This window comes from Sabethes cyaneus, chromosome 1, assembly GCF_943734655.1.
Source record: "Sabethes cyaneus chromosome 1, idSabCyanKW18_F2, whole genome shotgun sequence".
Lineage (NCBI taxonomy): Eukaryota > Metazoa > Arthropoda > Insecta > Diptera > Culicidae > Sabethes > Sabethes cyaneus.
In genome coordinates, this window is record NC_071353.1 from 127,288,961 (window position 1) to 127,305,854 (window position 16,894).

At 42.8% G+C, this 16,894-nt stretch overlaps 1 protein-coding gene across 1 annotated transcript; it reads right to left on the bottom strand.

The window, feature by feature from the left end:
• Positions 1-268: 268 nt before the first annotated feature.
• Positions 269-14,696, bottom strand: LOC128745302 (chondroitin sulfate synthase 1). The gene is made up of 8 exons (XM_053842337.1): positions 14,528-14,696; positions 2,991-3,179; positions 2,620-2,934; positions 2,447-2,559; positions 2,070-2,382; positions 1,836-1,993; positions 1,376-1,688; positions 269-1,308 (listed from the first exon to the last, which is right to left on the bottom strand). The coding sequence occupies exons 1-8, from the start codon at positions 14,661-14,663 to the stop codon at positions 269-271; spliced, it is 2,577 nt and encodes an 858-aa protein (XP_053698312.1). The 5' UTR covers positions 14,664-14,696.
• Between the last annotated feature and the right edge of the window lie 2,198 nt (positions 14,697-16,894).

Below are 16,894 nucleotides of genomic sequence, written 5' to 3' on the forward strand. Positions count from 1 at the left end.
AAATCCATCCTTCAACCCACCCGAGGTTGTTAACCCCCAAACACAGTAATTTTTTTCTACATTCAAATTGGCGTTGAGTTTCTGAAATGGCCGCTTTGAGATAACCGATGGTAAATGTGAAGATCGGGGGTTTGTGATACATTAAACAACACTAACACCGGCTGGCAAATCATTTTAATATTAAATTTAATTGAGTCTAGTATTTTACAAAAAAATCAGTTCTCCTAATAAAAATGCTATTGTTTTTGACCCGATACCGTTTTAGCGTCTAGCGGGTCCCCCGATTCCTTCCATAGTGCAACAGCTCCCGGTCGTGCAGAAACCGCTGCTCGAGCGTTCGGAAGCTACCCAGAGTATTGGCTTTCGTTCCGAGGCACATCTTGTACTGTGCCTCCTCAAGATTTCTATCACAATTGATGGGATGAAAGATGTGCACCAGCGACGGGTCTGGCGCGCGAAACACTACCAGCTCCTGCTGCTGGGCACGATGCGGATCCTTGAACGGATCCACCTTACCGTCGGCTACTTCCAGCAAGCGCTGGCTGCCCTTCAGATTGGCAGCGATGATGTTCTCGAGGAACTTCACGTCCTCGAGACCCCACCCGTTGATGTCGGTATTGAAACCTCCGAGGTCCGGTCGAAGGATGTCCGACTTGTAAATTCCAGCCAAACCGTAACCAAACTGACGAAAGTAGCCGTCCGTGTTGGTGACTGGATAAGGCGCAGAAAAGTTTCGATTTGCGCCGTGCAGGTATGGGTGCTCTGTGGTGACCGGAGTTGTGGTTCTACTCCACAGTGCCTCCGGATTTGGATCGTACTCGCTGAAAACGATTGGCAAGTAGATTTGTCGATTGCGGATTACGTTGGCCCGTATCCGATCGAGAGTTTTTTGCGTGAAAATCATATCGACATCCACGAAGAACAGGATATCATCCTGCTTGCAGAACGGGCTCTTGATGGCACGATCGAGGGCAATCCCCCGGGAGAAGTTCCCGAACAATTGCTGATAGTTTATTTTGTTGTCCGGGTACTGCAGGCGAAGCTTTTGCAGCAGGCCCACAATCAGCGGCGATTCGGTTGGGTCTACGTAGATCGAGACTAGCAAATCCGTACGGCGGTCCTGCTTGAGGGCGACTTCTTCGAAGTTACGCAGGAAGCGCATAAACGTTTCCGATCGTCCAGCGAGCGGAATCACGAATACGATGCGATCCTTTTGCGATTCCTGGGCTCCGTACAGCAACGGGTTGCTGATGGCAAAGGTGTCCGATAGTTTTTCCCAACCGCTGTTCAGTATCGAGCGCATGCGATCTACGAAAAATTGAAAAGGAATTAGGGAAAGATTTTTTTTTTTTGGTAATGAAATCAATTCGCGTACCTAAACCTGTGGTGTTGTTCCACGGTCTCGTTATTCCGCCCGCTAACCGGTAATCCAAAGTAACAGCGTAGGCCGGAATTACGCCACCGGAAATCTCACGCACTCGAATGTCCGTGAAGGAACGTTGAATGTAGACATGCCTTCGCACCGGAACGGTCATCTTTTTTCCTCGATATTTTTTGTACACCAGCAGCAGATCCAAGATCAGATCTTGCCCGTAAAGGCTGTTTACTCGCATATAGCCGTAGAGTAGTTCTCGGAATTCGATCACTCGACCTCGTTGCCTTGAAAGATTGTTGATATGCTCCATGATCTGTTTGGTTAGCATACAGGAAAAAAGAAGAAAAAAATGCAATTTTCATTCTAACCTTGTGATTATTTGATTTGCAATAAACTTTAATTGCTGTTTATTTTTTCAACTGGCTCAATTACTTAGTCAACCGGTCGGCTGTTTACTCACCTCTCGAACAACGTCGTTCAAGCCTTCCTTGAGAGACGATTCAATCTTCCGCTTGGGATTCGGATGCATACCCGAGTACAGGCTCTTGGCGATGAAGTCCCATTCAATAATCTCATCCAGATGTGATGGCCTGTGCCGGTTGAGGTCTGGCAGCAAACCTTGAAGTAAAATAGTCAATGTTGCTAGCGGAAAACGTGCAATCGAACGAACCGAGCCCGAAAAGGGGAAACAAACCTAATACGTTGTGATCTCCGAGGTACTCGGAGCTGGATTCTGCCGAGGGAAAAATTGGAACGCCGGGTGCGAGATTTTTGTTGATTTTCGGAATCTGCAGCAGCGCCGTCATCTGCGCAATGTCTCGATGCAGCAGCAGGGACTGCTGGCGCAGCTCCTGAGCTTTCAGTCCTAACGTGTACGCGTGCAGTCGATACATGAAGGCGGGTCTCTTGACCGGATGCAGCGTGATGGCACTGTGGACTTCCTTGTTCTTGAGGTTCCCGGAAAAGGCACGATTCCCGCTGGAGTTGTGGTGCAGGATGGATTGCATCTGTTGGGTAGAAAGTTTTGTTTTGAAATTACTAGGTCAATTTTGTGCTTTCTAGAATACCTACTTCATAATTCCAGGTACAAGGAATACCGGCAAACTTTTGAACACATCGTCCAACCTCCACGTCTTCGTGTGTACTGTAGAGGTTTTTGAGACAGGTTGGAATGTGAGGAGCAACTGTAATGCACTTGCCATTAGTGAATTTGATTAGATTGTTGTGACACGAATCAAACTCACCTCTCCGTAGCGTCTCTCGGCTCATGATGACCCCGGGACCGCCCATGCAGAAGTTCTCGTCGAACTCGAGCGACAGCAGCCCGAACTCCTCGCTGTTACCGCGACCGGCTTGACCGATAAACTGCGGTTTCGAACTATCGATGGACCGTAGGAACTGTTCCAGTTTATCCGTCCGGACAAACACGTCGTCATCGGCTCGGGCGAACCATTCGAATTTGTCGATGTAATGCTCGTACATGTAGTGCAGCATCATGAAGCTTTTCTTCTGCGGTGGATACCGATCGTCGACTCCCTTCAGGGCAACCAGTGGAAGATCTGCGCAAAAAAAAAGGTTTACTACATTGTAATTTCCAGTGTTTTAGATCTCTTACAGTCAGCCACCGATTCTTCGGAGCTGAAAAATGCAATCCGGCCGGGAATATTTTTGCCCCAGGTGTCGTACACGGCTTTGGCACGGGTTGGCAGGAAATCTTTTGCCGTCATGACGCCCACGAAGACTAGGTTGTGCTGCGAGTTGTCCGGCGTCTCCAGCCGATGCAGACCGATAATCTCGAGAGCAGCTGTGGGCGATAGAAAGAAAAAAAGTTGGTTAGTCAACAATTGCAACGAATCGGTTCGGCGAATTATTTTATTAGTAAAAGTTTGTTTGGTCTGGTTTGCTTGCCTGCTGTTTCACTTTCCGATGAATTTTCACTCGTCTGTTATGATGAGCATACGCACATATGTGCAAACCCACATGCAGTGATGGCATAAATAGCTCCCCGTCGGAGGCATTTTAAATGGCTAAACACAAATGCAAAATTATCGATAATGATTACAGACATCGGCTGGCGAAGTCTTCGCGTGAAATAACTGGATTGGAATTTGTTTTGGCTAGTGCGGCATTCCCCCGGTAAGTAAGTATAAGCAAGAAGATAGTTTGCTCGACTCGGATCGGAATGAATCGAAACGAAACGAAGCGCCGGCCTGGGGTTTCCCCGGACTGAATGTGGGGGAGAGCAACCAATGATGAATTTCCGCAATTATCTTTGCACCACAAGCCGCGCACGGTTAAACTTTTACGGCATAATTAACCGCCTACAACGTGCACAGGAGTAGTGGTGTAAATGCGGATGATTCCTCTACGGATAACACACACCCAATCGAAAAAATAAAAAGAGCAGTTATCTCCACACGAACGGTTCAGAATAATGGTTTAAGCGGGGCTATTCAATTATCTGAATGGTTTATTAATTGCCAAAATAATGGTTACTTGTTCTTTATGGTCAGAAATTTATTTTATTGCTGTCATACATGATACTTGCAATCAGTTCGGGTTGCTATTAATTTAAATTCGAACGACTTGGATTTGCGCACTGATTGCCTCCCTCTACTTCTTTGGGGGCTTAATGTCCTAGAAGCAAGACAACGGAAGAAAAAGTGCTCTGGCTTATAATAAAAATTACTAGCATAGTAATAGTCTATGCTCTTAGGTTAGATAAGTGATCGATAAGCCACATCTTTTAATTAATCAAATATTTACAAATTTAATCCCTAAACAGCAAACAGTAAAGCTTTTGGTAGGCTATCCTTAAAGTAGGCCTTATCCTGTAGAATTAAAACAAACGATATTTCCTTCCCCTCTACTTTCAACTTCTTGCACTGCAAAGGCATGAGCCAAACAAGCTGAATTTTGCTTTGCATGTACGAAAAAACTTCACTAACTTAGAAATAAAAAATGATTACTATCGGACACAAAATTGATTTAGTGAATAAGTCTTATTCATACTAGTTACGACGGATTGAATTTTAAAATCCATTCAAAAATGGGGTATAGTTACGCATCTTACATTTCAATAATACATTTTTAGTACTACGCATCCATTCTACAGCAAGGTATAAAGTTTTCAAACAAAAATCTATAAAAAATACATTGCTTTTTAAAGTGTATACTTTGCTACAATACTTTCTTGTTTTACGATGTGTCCGGTTTCATCATTGATCTTTACTTTTTCGAAATTCCTTATTTTCCATTTGCTCTATTATGTACTATGTACTAGGATTCAGAAAACTGCGGATACATTCCATTGACCAGTGTTTGCGAAGATGTTTAATCTTTGTAACGGGTGGCAACTAAAATTTTGAAATTTTTTCGCGGCCCTTATGCTCAGCAACAAACGATCTCAGGGAGAAATGAAAGTATCTATGTGTTAGCTCTCTCTCTCTCTCTCCTCTTTTTGTTAATATTTTTTGTTTTTTTTATGCTTGCCCTGTTTTGCTAAAAATGGAGTCGAAACAAGAAGCATTTCGGGAGCGCGTTGTACACTTCTACGAACTGCAGCAGAAATCTCGGAAAAAGTATTCGGTACAACATTTAAAAAGCAAATATGTTGCTGCTTCGGCTGTTAACCATATCCTAAGATGTCCAACAACTATTCGCAAGCAAGGTAGTGGAATACCAGTCAAAATTATGGACGCAGTAGAACATCATTCTCTTTCTCGTTTCTTCAACTACAAGCCCTCTGGTTTGGCCATCAATTAAGATGCACCAGACGAATGTTTGAAGAAAATTTTGATCCCGTTTCTACAGAAGTATGTTGCAGATGGGTAGTACGTGTTTTGGCTGGATAGAGCATCTTCGCATTACGCCAAAAAAACACAATCGTTCCTGAATATCTATTCGATCCCATTTTTACCCAACAACCACGACACGACAAATCTGTCTCAGTGCGCCCAATAGAAGATTTCTTCGGGATTTTGAGTTTCTTGGTGTACAAAAATAACTGAAGAGCCACGAATTGCAAACAGTTGATTGGTAGAATCAAGAGATGCATTCGCAAAGTTGACATGACGGCCGTACAACGCTCCTGTTTCGGCTTCAAACGAAAGCGTCGCCGAACAGCCGACTACGGATCGTTTTCAAATGTACACTAATTTTTTTTCAACAATGGCTAATGTATCTTTAATTTGGGTAAATCAGATCTTCTTCATGTATCTTTGTCTTTTTTTAACAGCTTGAGAAAAAAATTCCAAAATTTTAGTTGCCACCCGTTATTAGCTTTTTGAGTTCTTATATTGGATAATATAGCTCTAAGATGTTGTACATGAAAGAGTCATAGCCGGAAACTGAAACAAATAGTTTTTATGGTCGCATTGAATTTTATCTAACTGAATAAAAACATTATCTCCACTGTGCTGATACTATAGGCGGGCAATATGACTCTTTTGTGTGAGTGGCTCTGAACCGTCTATGGTCTGCCGCAATCCGATTCATATGATCGATGTTAAGGGGGCATAGTACTTTTGTCACCATATTTTTTGCCTTATTTCAAATATTTTTTTTACGTTAACGCGAAAGGCGAATCGATTCGGATTTATTGCATTCTATACATTGCATTTTATACTAATACTAGCTAACCCGACAAACTTCGTATTGCCGCAAATTAAAATGTGTTGTACATAAATCGTTAATCTGTCTCAATCTCGAGTTTAGCAAGTTTCAGAAGAGCTCAACCTTAGATAACTCATTTTGGCAGTCACATCACTATGAAAGCATGGGTAGTTTAATTTACAAATTTTCAATCAGTAAAGTTTCCTCACAGTAAAGAAGAAAACAATCCCACCGTTACTTAGCCAGATAAAATATAGTAAAGCGGATAGCATTTAAATATTCGCCATGATTGTACAATATTTCGCCGAATACCATTTCGCGAAAAACCTCACGCGGAATGTACCATTTCACGGAAAACCTTTTCGTGGAAAGTACCATTTCGATCCTCGGGGTAATCCTCTCCTTACTCGTTGTCGCTCGTTCGGACCCAACTGAAGGAAAGTAATAGAGGTCAGTAGACCTAGGAAAACAAATAAACCTAGACAGAGATGATTTCTGCGGGGGGCTGCAGATAATTTTTGGTGGTTTTGTTATTGTCTGTTATATTTTATGGAAGAGTCTAAAATTTCTCGAGTTCGATTAGTTTTTGAGTTACGCAAAAATATCTGTTTTGTTTGTATGAAAGTCCTTATTCTCCTACCACAGGGGTGAGGAGTCTCAAACGATCATAAAACAAATCCTGCCTACAAAATCCTCCACATGCCAAATTTGGTTCCATTTACTTGATTAGTTCTGGAGTTATGAAGAAATTTGTATTTCATTTGTATGGGAGCCCCCTCCTAAAATGGGGAGGGGTCCTAATACATCATAGAAAAAATTCTTGCCTCCAAAGTCTTCACATGCCAAATTTGGTTCCATTTGATTAATTAGTTCTCGAGTTAGAAGAAAATTTGTATTTCATTTGTATAGGAGCCCCCCCCCCCCCCTGCTAAAGTGGATAGGGGTCTTAATTCACCATAGAAAAATTCTTGCCTCCAAAAACCTTCACATGCCGCATTTGGTTCCATTTGCTTGATTAATTCTGGAGTTATGAAGAAATTTGTATTTCATTTGCATGGGAGCCCCCCTCCAAAATGGGGAGGGGCCCTAAGTCATCATAGGAAAAATTCTTGCCTCCAAAAACCTTCACTTGCCAAATTTGGTTCCATTTGATTGATTAGTTCTCGAGTTATGAGAAAAATTGTATTTCATTTGAATAGGAGCTCCCCCTCCTAAAGTGGGGAAGAATCCTAATTCACCATAGAAGAAATTCTCACCTTCAAAAATCTTCACATGCTAAATTTGGTTCCATTTGATTGAATAGTTCTCGAGTTAAGAGAAAATTTGTATTTCATTAATATAGCAGCCTATATAAGAGGGGGGGGGGCCTAAAGGAAAAATTCTTGCCTCCAAAAACTTCCCCATGTCAAACTTGGTTCCATTTGATTGATTAGTTCTTGAGTAATGAGAAAATTTGTATCTCATTTGTATAAGAGCCCCCCCTCTTAAAATGGGGAGGGGTCCTAATTCACCATAGAAAAAATTCTTGCCTCCAAAAACCTTCACATGCCGAATTTGGTTCCATTTGCTTGATTAGTTCTTGAGTTATGAGGAAATTAGTATTTCATTAGTATGGGTGTTCCCCCTCCTAAAGGGCGGAGGGGTCATAATTCCCCTCCTCAAGAGGGGAGGGGTCTGAAAGCACCATAAAAAAATTCATATCTCCAAAAATACTCACATGCCAAATTTTGTTCCATTTGCCTGATTAGTTCTCGAGTTATGCAGAAATTTGTGTTTCATTTGTATGGAAGCCCCCCTCTTAGTAGAGAAGTGGCCTCTAACCATCATAAGCACCTTCTTCTGCCTCAAAAACCCCTACATGCAAATTTTTACGCTGATCGGTTCAGAAGTTTTCGATTCTATAAGGAACATACCGACAGACAGACAGACAGAAATCCATTTTTATAGGTATGTATTTACAATTTTGTTTACATGTGGGAACCTTCTCCCCCCCTCCTCTACGGCTCCTTGAACATGATGATTCGATAAAATCACGAATTGCGGTACCATGAATTGGCGCTCGGGGGCTTATCGGAAATGAAGAATTCCAATACGACCTAAAAGTATATTAAATTATCTTGTCTTTGAGCCATCCTTTTTTTATAACTCGAACGCATAACAAAATGGTGGATATTCAAATATAAAAGTCAGTTTTTTAGTCGAAAATTTGAATTTAAGCGTTTCTAAAATATACATAAATTGCAATATCGAAAAAAGGATGGGTCAAAGACAAGGTAATTTTATAAGCTTTTAAACAAAAAAAAGCAATTGAATTGGTTGAGCTGTTCTTGAGATATTTATGGTACCAATTTTGAAACCTGGTTTCGAGAAAAACCAGGTTTTTGTTTTTGTTCGCTGTGTTATCGCTCAGACATGCACATTGGCGTAGCTAGAGGAGGTGCCTGGGGTACCAGGTCCCTTCCAGAATTCTGCAGGCCCCATCCAGAAATTTTCATCATTGGAATTTAAAAACCGGAAAAAATTCAGTGTATATGTTCACGCTTCGTAGATATTTTCTTTTTCGATTAGGCATCGCAAACCCGCAGTTGTCGTCGTTGTCAGTAGCCGTCAGTAGCCTAGTAACTACACCGGTTCATGCTGCTTCTAGCAGTCGTCTGCATTCAGCCCCATCTTGGGCCACTCGTCGCCAGTTTGCCAGCCTCAGAAGCCGCAAATCACTTTCGACTTGGTCGAGCCATCTTGCACGTTGAACCTCCCTGTTCCTGATGCTGGTGCAGTTGTTAAAGAGAACTACTTCCGTCGCACTGTAGCCTACTCACTCAAACATGACAAGGGCGCGTATGTCCTCCGTGAGCAGTATCACGGCTTCACGTCCATAAAAAATTACTGTTCTTCATATGGCGATGTATGCTTCTGGATCGTAACGTTTTGCGAAGGCCAAAGTAGGCCGGATTTCCCGTTTAAATGTGCCGCTGAATCACCTTACTAGGTTTGTTGTCCGTGATCACCAGCGATCCCAAATACACGAACTCAATCAACTGCCACTCCTAGTTCGTCGCCGTTAACAGTTACCGTCCGCGGGAGGCACGCGTTTGTTTCCTTTTCTTTTATGTATTGGCCTTCGACGCATTTATATTTAGTCCTGTTCTCCTAGACTCCGCTTTCGTCAGATCACCCCCTCAAGTGCGATATTGACCAGCATGCAGAATAAGCCATCAACCCTCGCCGTGTCTGAAAGGAACTCGACAGTGTCGTCAAGATGTACATGAAACACTTCACTCTATCCGATATACCTCTGATCAGTTTCGGAAAACCGTGTTCGTGCATTATCTGCCATACCTAGTCTCTTTCGACTGTATCGTATGTTGCTTTGAAATCTATAAAGATGTGATGCGTGGACACGTTGTACTCCCGACATGTCTGCAAGATCTGTCTGATGGTAAACATCTGGTCAGTAATTGCGCGGGCCCTCATGAAGTCCGCCTTGTATTTCTCTGCAAAACTCTGTGCTGTCGGTGACAATTGGACTAACAAGATCATTATGAATATTTTTTTGTAAGGCACCCCCTGGGCCCCCACCAGAGAAATTTCCCAGCTACTCCAATGGACATGCACGATACAAATAGCTGTAACTTTGTCATTTTTTGGAATTCATTGAAACGGCTTCAGGCACATATGCTCAAAATGTTATTCTTTCGATATAAACAATAAAAAATTTTTTGAATTTTTAGAATTGAAAAAGTACTATACCCTGTCAGACTATGTCTGACTTAAGGCAGACAGAACCAAGTGGCAAAATTCTGACTTCGAGAAAAACGCATTCAAACTTTGGTGCATTCGAAATCATCTTCTAACTCTGGCTGATTGCAAAATTTATGTAGTCTGATTAGAGTAAAATGTTGCTTAGAAAAATTCTTGATCGTTCTTGAGGAACGAGCTGCTAGAGCCAAAGATGCTGATACCTGGGTCGATAAGTCGAGTCGAACAGTCTAGTCGAACAGTTAAATCAAGCTGTTCAGTCAAGCAGTCCGGTAGAGCAGTTGAGTCGAGTAGTCGAGTCGAGCAGAGGAATCGAGTGGTCGTGTCGAACAATCAAGTCGATCAGTTAAATCGAGTAGTCCAGTCGAGCAGTTTAATGGAGCAGTTAAGTCAAGTAGTCCAGTCGAGCAGTTGAACAGAGTAGTGTAGTCGAGCAGTCGAATCGAATGGTATAGTTAAGCAGTCGGGTCAAACGGTTGAATCGAACAGTTGAGTCGAGCAGTTCATTCGAGCGGTTCATTCGGGCAGTTCATTCGAGCAGTTCATTCGAGCAGTTGAGTTGAGTAGTCCAGTCAAACAGTTTATTCGAACAGTTGAGTCGAGCAGTTCATTCGAACAGTTGAGTCGAGTATTGCAGTCAAACAGTTTATTCGAGCAGTTGAATTGAGTAGTTCAGTTGAGCAGCTGAGTCGAGCAGTCGAGTTGAGTAGTCCAGTCGAGCAGTTGAATCGAGCAGTTAAGTCAAGCTATCGAATCAAACAGAAGTCAAGCAGTTGAGTCGTGCAGTCTAGTCGAGCAGTTAAATCAAGCTGTTCCGTCAAGCAGTCCAGCCGAGTAGTTGAGTCGAGCAGTCGAGTTGGGCAGTTGAACCGAACAGTCGAGTCGAGCAGTTTAAACGAGCAGATAAATCGAGTAGTCCAGTCGAGCAGTTAAGTCGCTTAGCCCAGTCGAGCAGTTGAATCGAGTAGCATAGTAGAGCACTCGAGTCGAACAGTTTTGTCAAGCAGTCTAGTCGGGTCAAGCGGTTCTGTCGAGCAGTTAAGTCGAACAATTGAGTCGAGAAGTTCAGTCGAGTAGTCCAGTCGAGCAGTTTAGTCGAGTAGTCCAGTCAAGCAGTTAATTCGAGCTGTCGAATCAAACAGTTAAGTCGAGCAGTTGAATAAAACAATCGGGCTGAGCAGTTGAGTCGAGCAGCCGATCCGAATACAGCAAAGATTCGTTAATTGGTGGTTCGTTAATTGGGCCGTTCGTTAGTTGGGTGTTCGCTAATTGGGTTACGTGACAACTTGAATGTCAAAATTGTAGGGAATTTTCGAGTTTAGAAATTTCTAACTACTGTCAGTCAGTCAGACCCAATTAGCGAACCAGCTGGTGTGCAGTCTTGGCCTAATTAACGAATTCAGGCTGTAGTTCAATCGAGTAGTTGAGTCAAGCAGTTCATTCGAGAAGTCGTGTGGAGCAGTTGAGTCGAATAGTGCAGTCGAGCAGGGGAATCAAGCAGTTGAATCGAGCAGTTGAGTCGAGCGTCGAATCGAACAGTTAAGTCGAGTTAAGTCCTGTCAAGCAGTCGAATCGAATAGTTCAATCGTGCAGTTAAGTCGAGCAGTCGGGTCGAGTAGTAATTCAAGCAAATGTGTCAAACAGTCAAGTCGAGTACACTCAAGTTGCTTTTTACGCGAAGGATACGTCCCGCGTAAATCAAAACCGCGTAAAAAAACCGTGCAAATTCCGAATTTCGCGTAAAAAAACACGTAAATTAAAAATTCGCGTAAAGAAACCCAAATTTTACGTAAAAAATTTTGAATTCCAAAATTCCAATTGGAATTTTGAATTCCAATTTCCGCGCAAATTCCAAAATTCGCGTAAAAAACCGCGTAAATTCCGAAATTCACGTAAAAAACCGCGAAAATTCCGAAATTCGCGCTAAAATAGTCGCGTACAAAATACCGCGTAAAAAGCGACTTCAGTGTAGTTAAGTCGAGTAGTCCAGTCGAGCAGTTAAATCGAGCTGTTCAGTCAAACAGTCAACTCGATCTGTCCAATCAAGTAGTTGAGTCGAGCAGTCGAACAGTTCAGTCGAGCAGTTCAGTTAAGTGGTCCAGTCGAGCATTCAATCGAGCAGTCTAATCGACCAGTCCAGTCGAGCAGTCTAGTCAATCAGTTGAGCAATCGAGCAGTCCAGCCACAGAGAACAGACATCCATACAGGAACAATTTTTTTGGGAATTCTTGGATAAAATTTCAAATTATAATCACTTAATATGCTAGCGTCACCACCACTATAGTTTCCCAACTAAATGATTCTTTTGATTTGCACACTGACAACCTTTGGCTCCTCTGGCGCTAGTATATATGGACTACAAGCGTTATGCTAGCGCCAGAAGCTAGATGTTGTGAGTTGAGTGTAGAATTTTATGTGCCTTTAGCGACATCACCACTATAGTTTCCCAACTAATTTGACATAAGTTTTATCCAAGTGGGGACCTTTCGGTTGGATGTCTGTTCTCTGTGGTCCAGCAGTCGACCAGTGAGGTGACTTAAACATTTTTCAAAACAATTCTTTTTGAGTTATGAGATCGAAAGCCATTTTGGCCTCAGTTATTACCAACTACCATTCTCTGACTAGTGACTACATTTTCGTACCGATTGGAATTTCTATTAGAAACTTATCGAAACCTTAGCGTAGCTAGTTCAACGATGACTTTCTAGTTCCAGCTGTTTCCCGAGGTGGAGAGAAAACAGATCCATTAGCCGGTAGCGAGCTACTAGAAAACCTCCAGACCCCCCCGTCAAATCGCTACTGCACAGCACAGATAGGTTAATTACCCATTTAGGTTTCAGAGTCAGAGCCGGCACCCGGAGGCCAAACATATGGGAATTGTTTTTCCGTTTTTCAATGCATCGCAGTCGCATTGCTGCCTTTCAGTCGAGGGTCATGAAATGTGTACTTGGAAATAAAAAAGCAAGACTATAAATACTACAGCTCGCTGTGTAGTCTAGCTCGAGGTGACTGGTAAAAGAAGGAGCGAGTGCAACCAACCTCAAACTAATGGATCGTCGCGATCTTGATTTCTTGGCCTTTTCTTCATTGAAGTTGAAAGAAACTAATTCTGCTCTCGCTAGCAATATGTTCCACATCCTCCTCCATTGCAGCTGCAGCTGCGGCGGATCGCGTTTTATTTGGGTTCAGATCGGATTGAGTCACTGAAACGGTAAGTGCATGCGATTATTCAATCAACGGGCGGACGGACGAACGACCAAGATGACACAAGTTGATGAGCCTCACTAGCGCTCGGTCCGGAGACACTGAAAGTGTAAGTAAAGTCAGCCGGTTTCGGTTTGACTCGTGAACTTGCGCGGGGATTTTTCCGTCGAATCCACTGGAATTGCGCACTCTGGAAGTGGATTTTTCCTCCTATAAATATGTGCCACATGTGCACCTAGCGCGGGGTAGAAAGTCGGAGCGACCAACTGCTGGGGCCGACACTGTTTTCCCAAGGGATCGAATTTCCACTTCTGTGTAATGCGTTTGCTTTTAATCTGGGAGGTCGGCTGTGTGCTGCCGATTATCATCATGTGCATAAGTCATGTTGAAAGCCCTTATGGGGCTTTTCTCTTTATGCTCTCGGAAGGAATTACTGCTTCGAGAGCATTCCATTCTAAAGACATTTGCAGCATTAACATGAGGAGCACATTCCTTCAATTGCTGTGTTGAAAGCTTAAACAGTTTTGAGTCGATTAATATATGCTCTTTTGATCGTAAATTTGTCGTTTTACTAATTAGCACTGATTTATGACGGTCTCTGCGGGTGAATTGAAACTGTCCATGTGCTGCTGCTTCTGTTGATCCAGCATCATCTTCGCATGTCGGAAATTGCTACAAAGGACGCACAACACACGAGAATGTGCAATCATCGCAGTGGATCTACACTGCTTTATGCTTGTTTAGTTGAAGGAAAAAAAATAAATAGATTAATGCTCAAAGCCAAACGGCCGCATTCCAACTGTTGTGAGTAGAAATTCACTACCGTTCACTGGAATTTATTTGAGAGTCTATAGACAACAACAGAGAATGTGATTAATTTTTACTCAAACGTTTCCACCTTGAATGAAAATAAAATTCTATGTTGAACCCTTTCTGATAGATTTTAAAATACAGACTAAGATGACAAATTGTTTTATACCGACAACTCTGACTTTACGTGCCAACACGAAACCCGCCAATTGCGGTCACGCTCGTCTTTACGAAGGTCCTGCCAGTCGGCAGCCTGGTAGGTTATTAAAGTTTTTTTTTCGGCAAACCCGAATGGTTTTAGCACTCTGCATGTGTCGAAAACAAAATGTACCACCGTTCTTGCGCGCAACAATTACGATCGAACAGAAAGACAGACCGAGCCAGACGAACAGTTTCAGAACGGTTTCCTGGAAGTGCCAAGAAAATGACGACGGCGACTGCGGCGGTCGGTTGTCAAGCAAGCAGACAAGCAAGCAAGCAATTTTCTCATCAGCTACAATTCAGCGGATCATAAGTAGAGCGGAATACTGACGAGTTCGTCTTCCTTTTACCCACTCTAAAGTAACAAAAAATCAAGCTTGAATGCCCTGAAGGTCCGCTACTTGCGACGGCAGCATTAGAGATTTGCGCGCCAATCTTCTCATCAACACCGGCCCGGGGACCGGACCGGACCGGACCAGAGCCAAGAGTGATACAAATACGTTTCCTCGCATTTTCGCTGTTTTATGTTTTCTTACTTTCAAATGGAAAAGGGCGTCAACTTACACTTCTGTTTCAGGTTGTTGATCGAGTTGCACATGCTGACGATCTCCAGCGTTCGATAGTTTCGGAAGAGAGCCCCTACGCACAGTCCAATGATGATCCCAAACAGTCCGTACAGAATCTTCTTCCGCTGTGACATAATTGATAGTAACTGTTCTAGCTATGTATAGTTTAGCTTGACGGCAAGTTTACAGGACAGCACACTAAACACTAATTCACCAACAACTTTCTAATATTCTAAACTTATTACAAACAAACAAAAAACACGTGGCTCTACTATCGTTTCACGAGCGGCCTAGAACGGCAGCACTTCCTCCGCGACGACGACGATGATGACGACGACGACGACGGGAGCGTATCCGGATAATCTTCTTTCGGCAGAAGATTTTCAGCGAGCAGAAAATTGGCAGGCAGTGGTTGTTCCATTTGACGTCCGACGAACAGCTCCAACCGGGTTGGGGTGCGACGGAATCGACTGTTGTTGTTGTTGTTGTTGTTGTTGACGAGACTCTGATTTGCTGATCGCAAGGAAGTATCATGATAGATCTGTAAACACACAGGTAGAGAGGAAAAGGGAGTAGTTTTAGTTTTGTACTAATTGGGCTGTACGGCACAAAAAAGGGCTAACTAATTGTGAGAGCGGGGAATTTGTGTTCGACTAAAGCGATAGCTAGTCAACACCGCACCGGCAAGACTCATTTCAGACTTATAATTAGACAATTTTCTATAATTATGTTTCGCTTGCACTGGCGGCAAGCTGCTATCCGGTTACCGGTTACCGCAGTTCCTATCGGAGCGATCTAAAGACTACGCGGGCTGTGGTTTGTGATTGATCATCGATCTGTAGTACGATCTATGGTGCGGTGGTGAACAAATGGCAAACACCGAACAGCTCTCGGACCCAGCCAGCTGGCCGGAGATAGGACAGACCCGAGTAATCGATAGTACCAGCAGCGATGATGACAGACCCTTGGTATAGGGTAGGAGGTAACTAGGTCGTAGAATCAGTGTGTGATGTAAAACTGAAGTTTGGATAATTTCAACAATGTTACCACCGGTTGAAATTGTGCTTCGTAAAAGCAAATTGTATTTGAACATCTATTTACATTTAAATAGCAAAAACGTGATTCAATGTGCGAAGTAAAAATAGAATTACTGCGTACATACGTACCCTGGAGTACGTGCCTCTTTTCCTGTTCAGAATTTGATGCAATGCACTTTGCGATTTGAATGGCACAATGTCTAATATCTTGTTTGTTTTTATTTATAACTTATATTTGTGTATCCCTATATCCAGAAATCTTTCTTTCCGCATGAAAAAGAAGCTTTAGCTTACGATTTTTTACGATTCCCTGCACCTTACCGTTGAACATTATTACTTACTTGAATATAAACTTTGAAATTTGAACAGTAGTCTCTTTAAACTGATCCAAACAATGGTTTTATATCAGAAATAAAAAATTCTATAAAATAAAAAAAAATCAGTCCATTCCAATTTAGTATATGTCCAGCCGAAGCTAGGACGCTCCATTCCAATTTGAACTGAGAAGAAATTGAACATTGAAAATGCGCTTTAAACTAATCCCAAAAGGGCTATGAAGGTTAACAAACTTAAATTGAAGTTTGGTCATTTGGTTGGTAAACGGCTGGATGATGCATAACATCATCGGTACCTCTCGTAACTCCAGGTGCAAAGGGATCCCAAAGCGGTCGTTAGCCTCCTATCCCTATCTCCTCCTGGTACCAGCCTTAATACGAGCTAACCTTAGCGGAGATCAGGTTACCAACCCCGATAGAACTCGTATCGTATACTGATTGTATACTGATAAGGAAGCATGCGAGCACTGAGTCTAGCAACGAAGAATAGCTTTGTCAGCCTTATAAGTGTCTATTACCATGTCAGGGGAGGTTTGACGATTCCTCAACTAACTGAGCGGCTCACGACAGCGTTTGATCGAAAGCGAGTGACTAGATTAAGAAATGTGTCGTCTCGGTACTAAACCTATAATGGTAGTCCAATAGGGAAACTTGGTAACTAACTTATATAGGGAAACTTGGTAACTTGGTAATCACTTGGAGTGATGGGTTGTAGTGAAGACTGAAAGGCGATCAACAAGAGGATGACTATGTTGAGGATGAAAGGCCACTGTCGACAAGAAGGTAGACTCAAGAAGGACGGGAAGGAAGAGAAGGAAGCGTTCTATACGCAACTGGAGACAACATGCGATGCCTGTGTTGTGCCTGCTGGATGAAGCTCTATCTTCCTCTGTGGAGTTAGGTTCTTCGACCCTCGAAGACGGATGTTTTGAGTACACCAAGTGACTCGTTTGCAACGAGGGAGAATTTGGAATTTGGATGTTTCGACGAGCG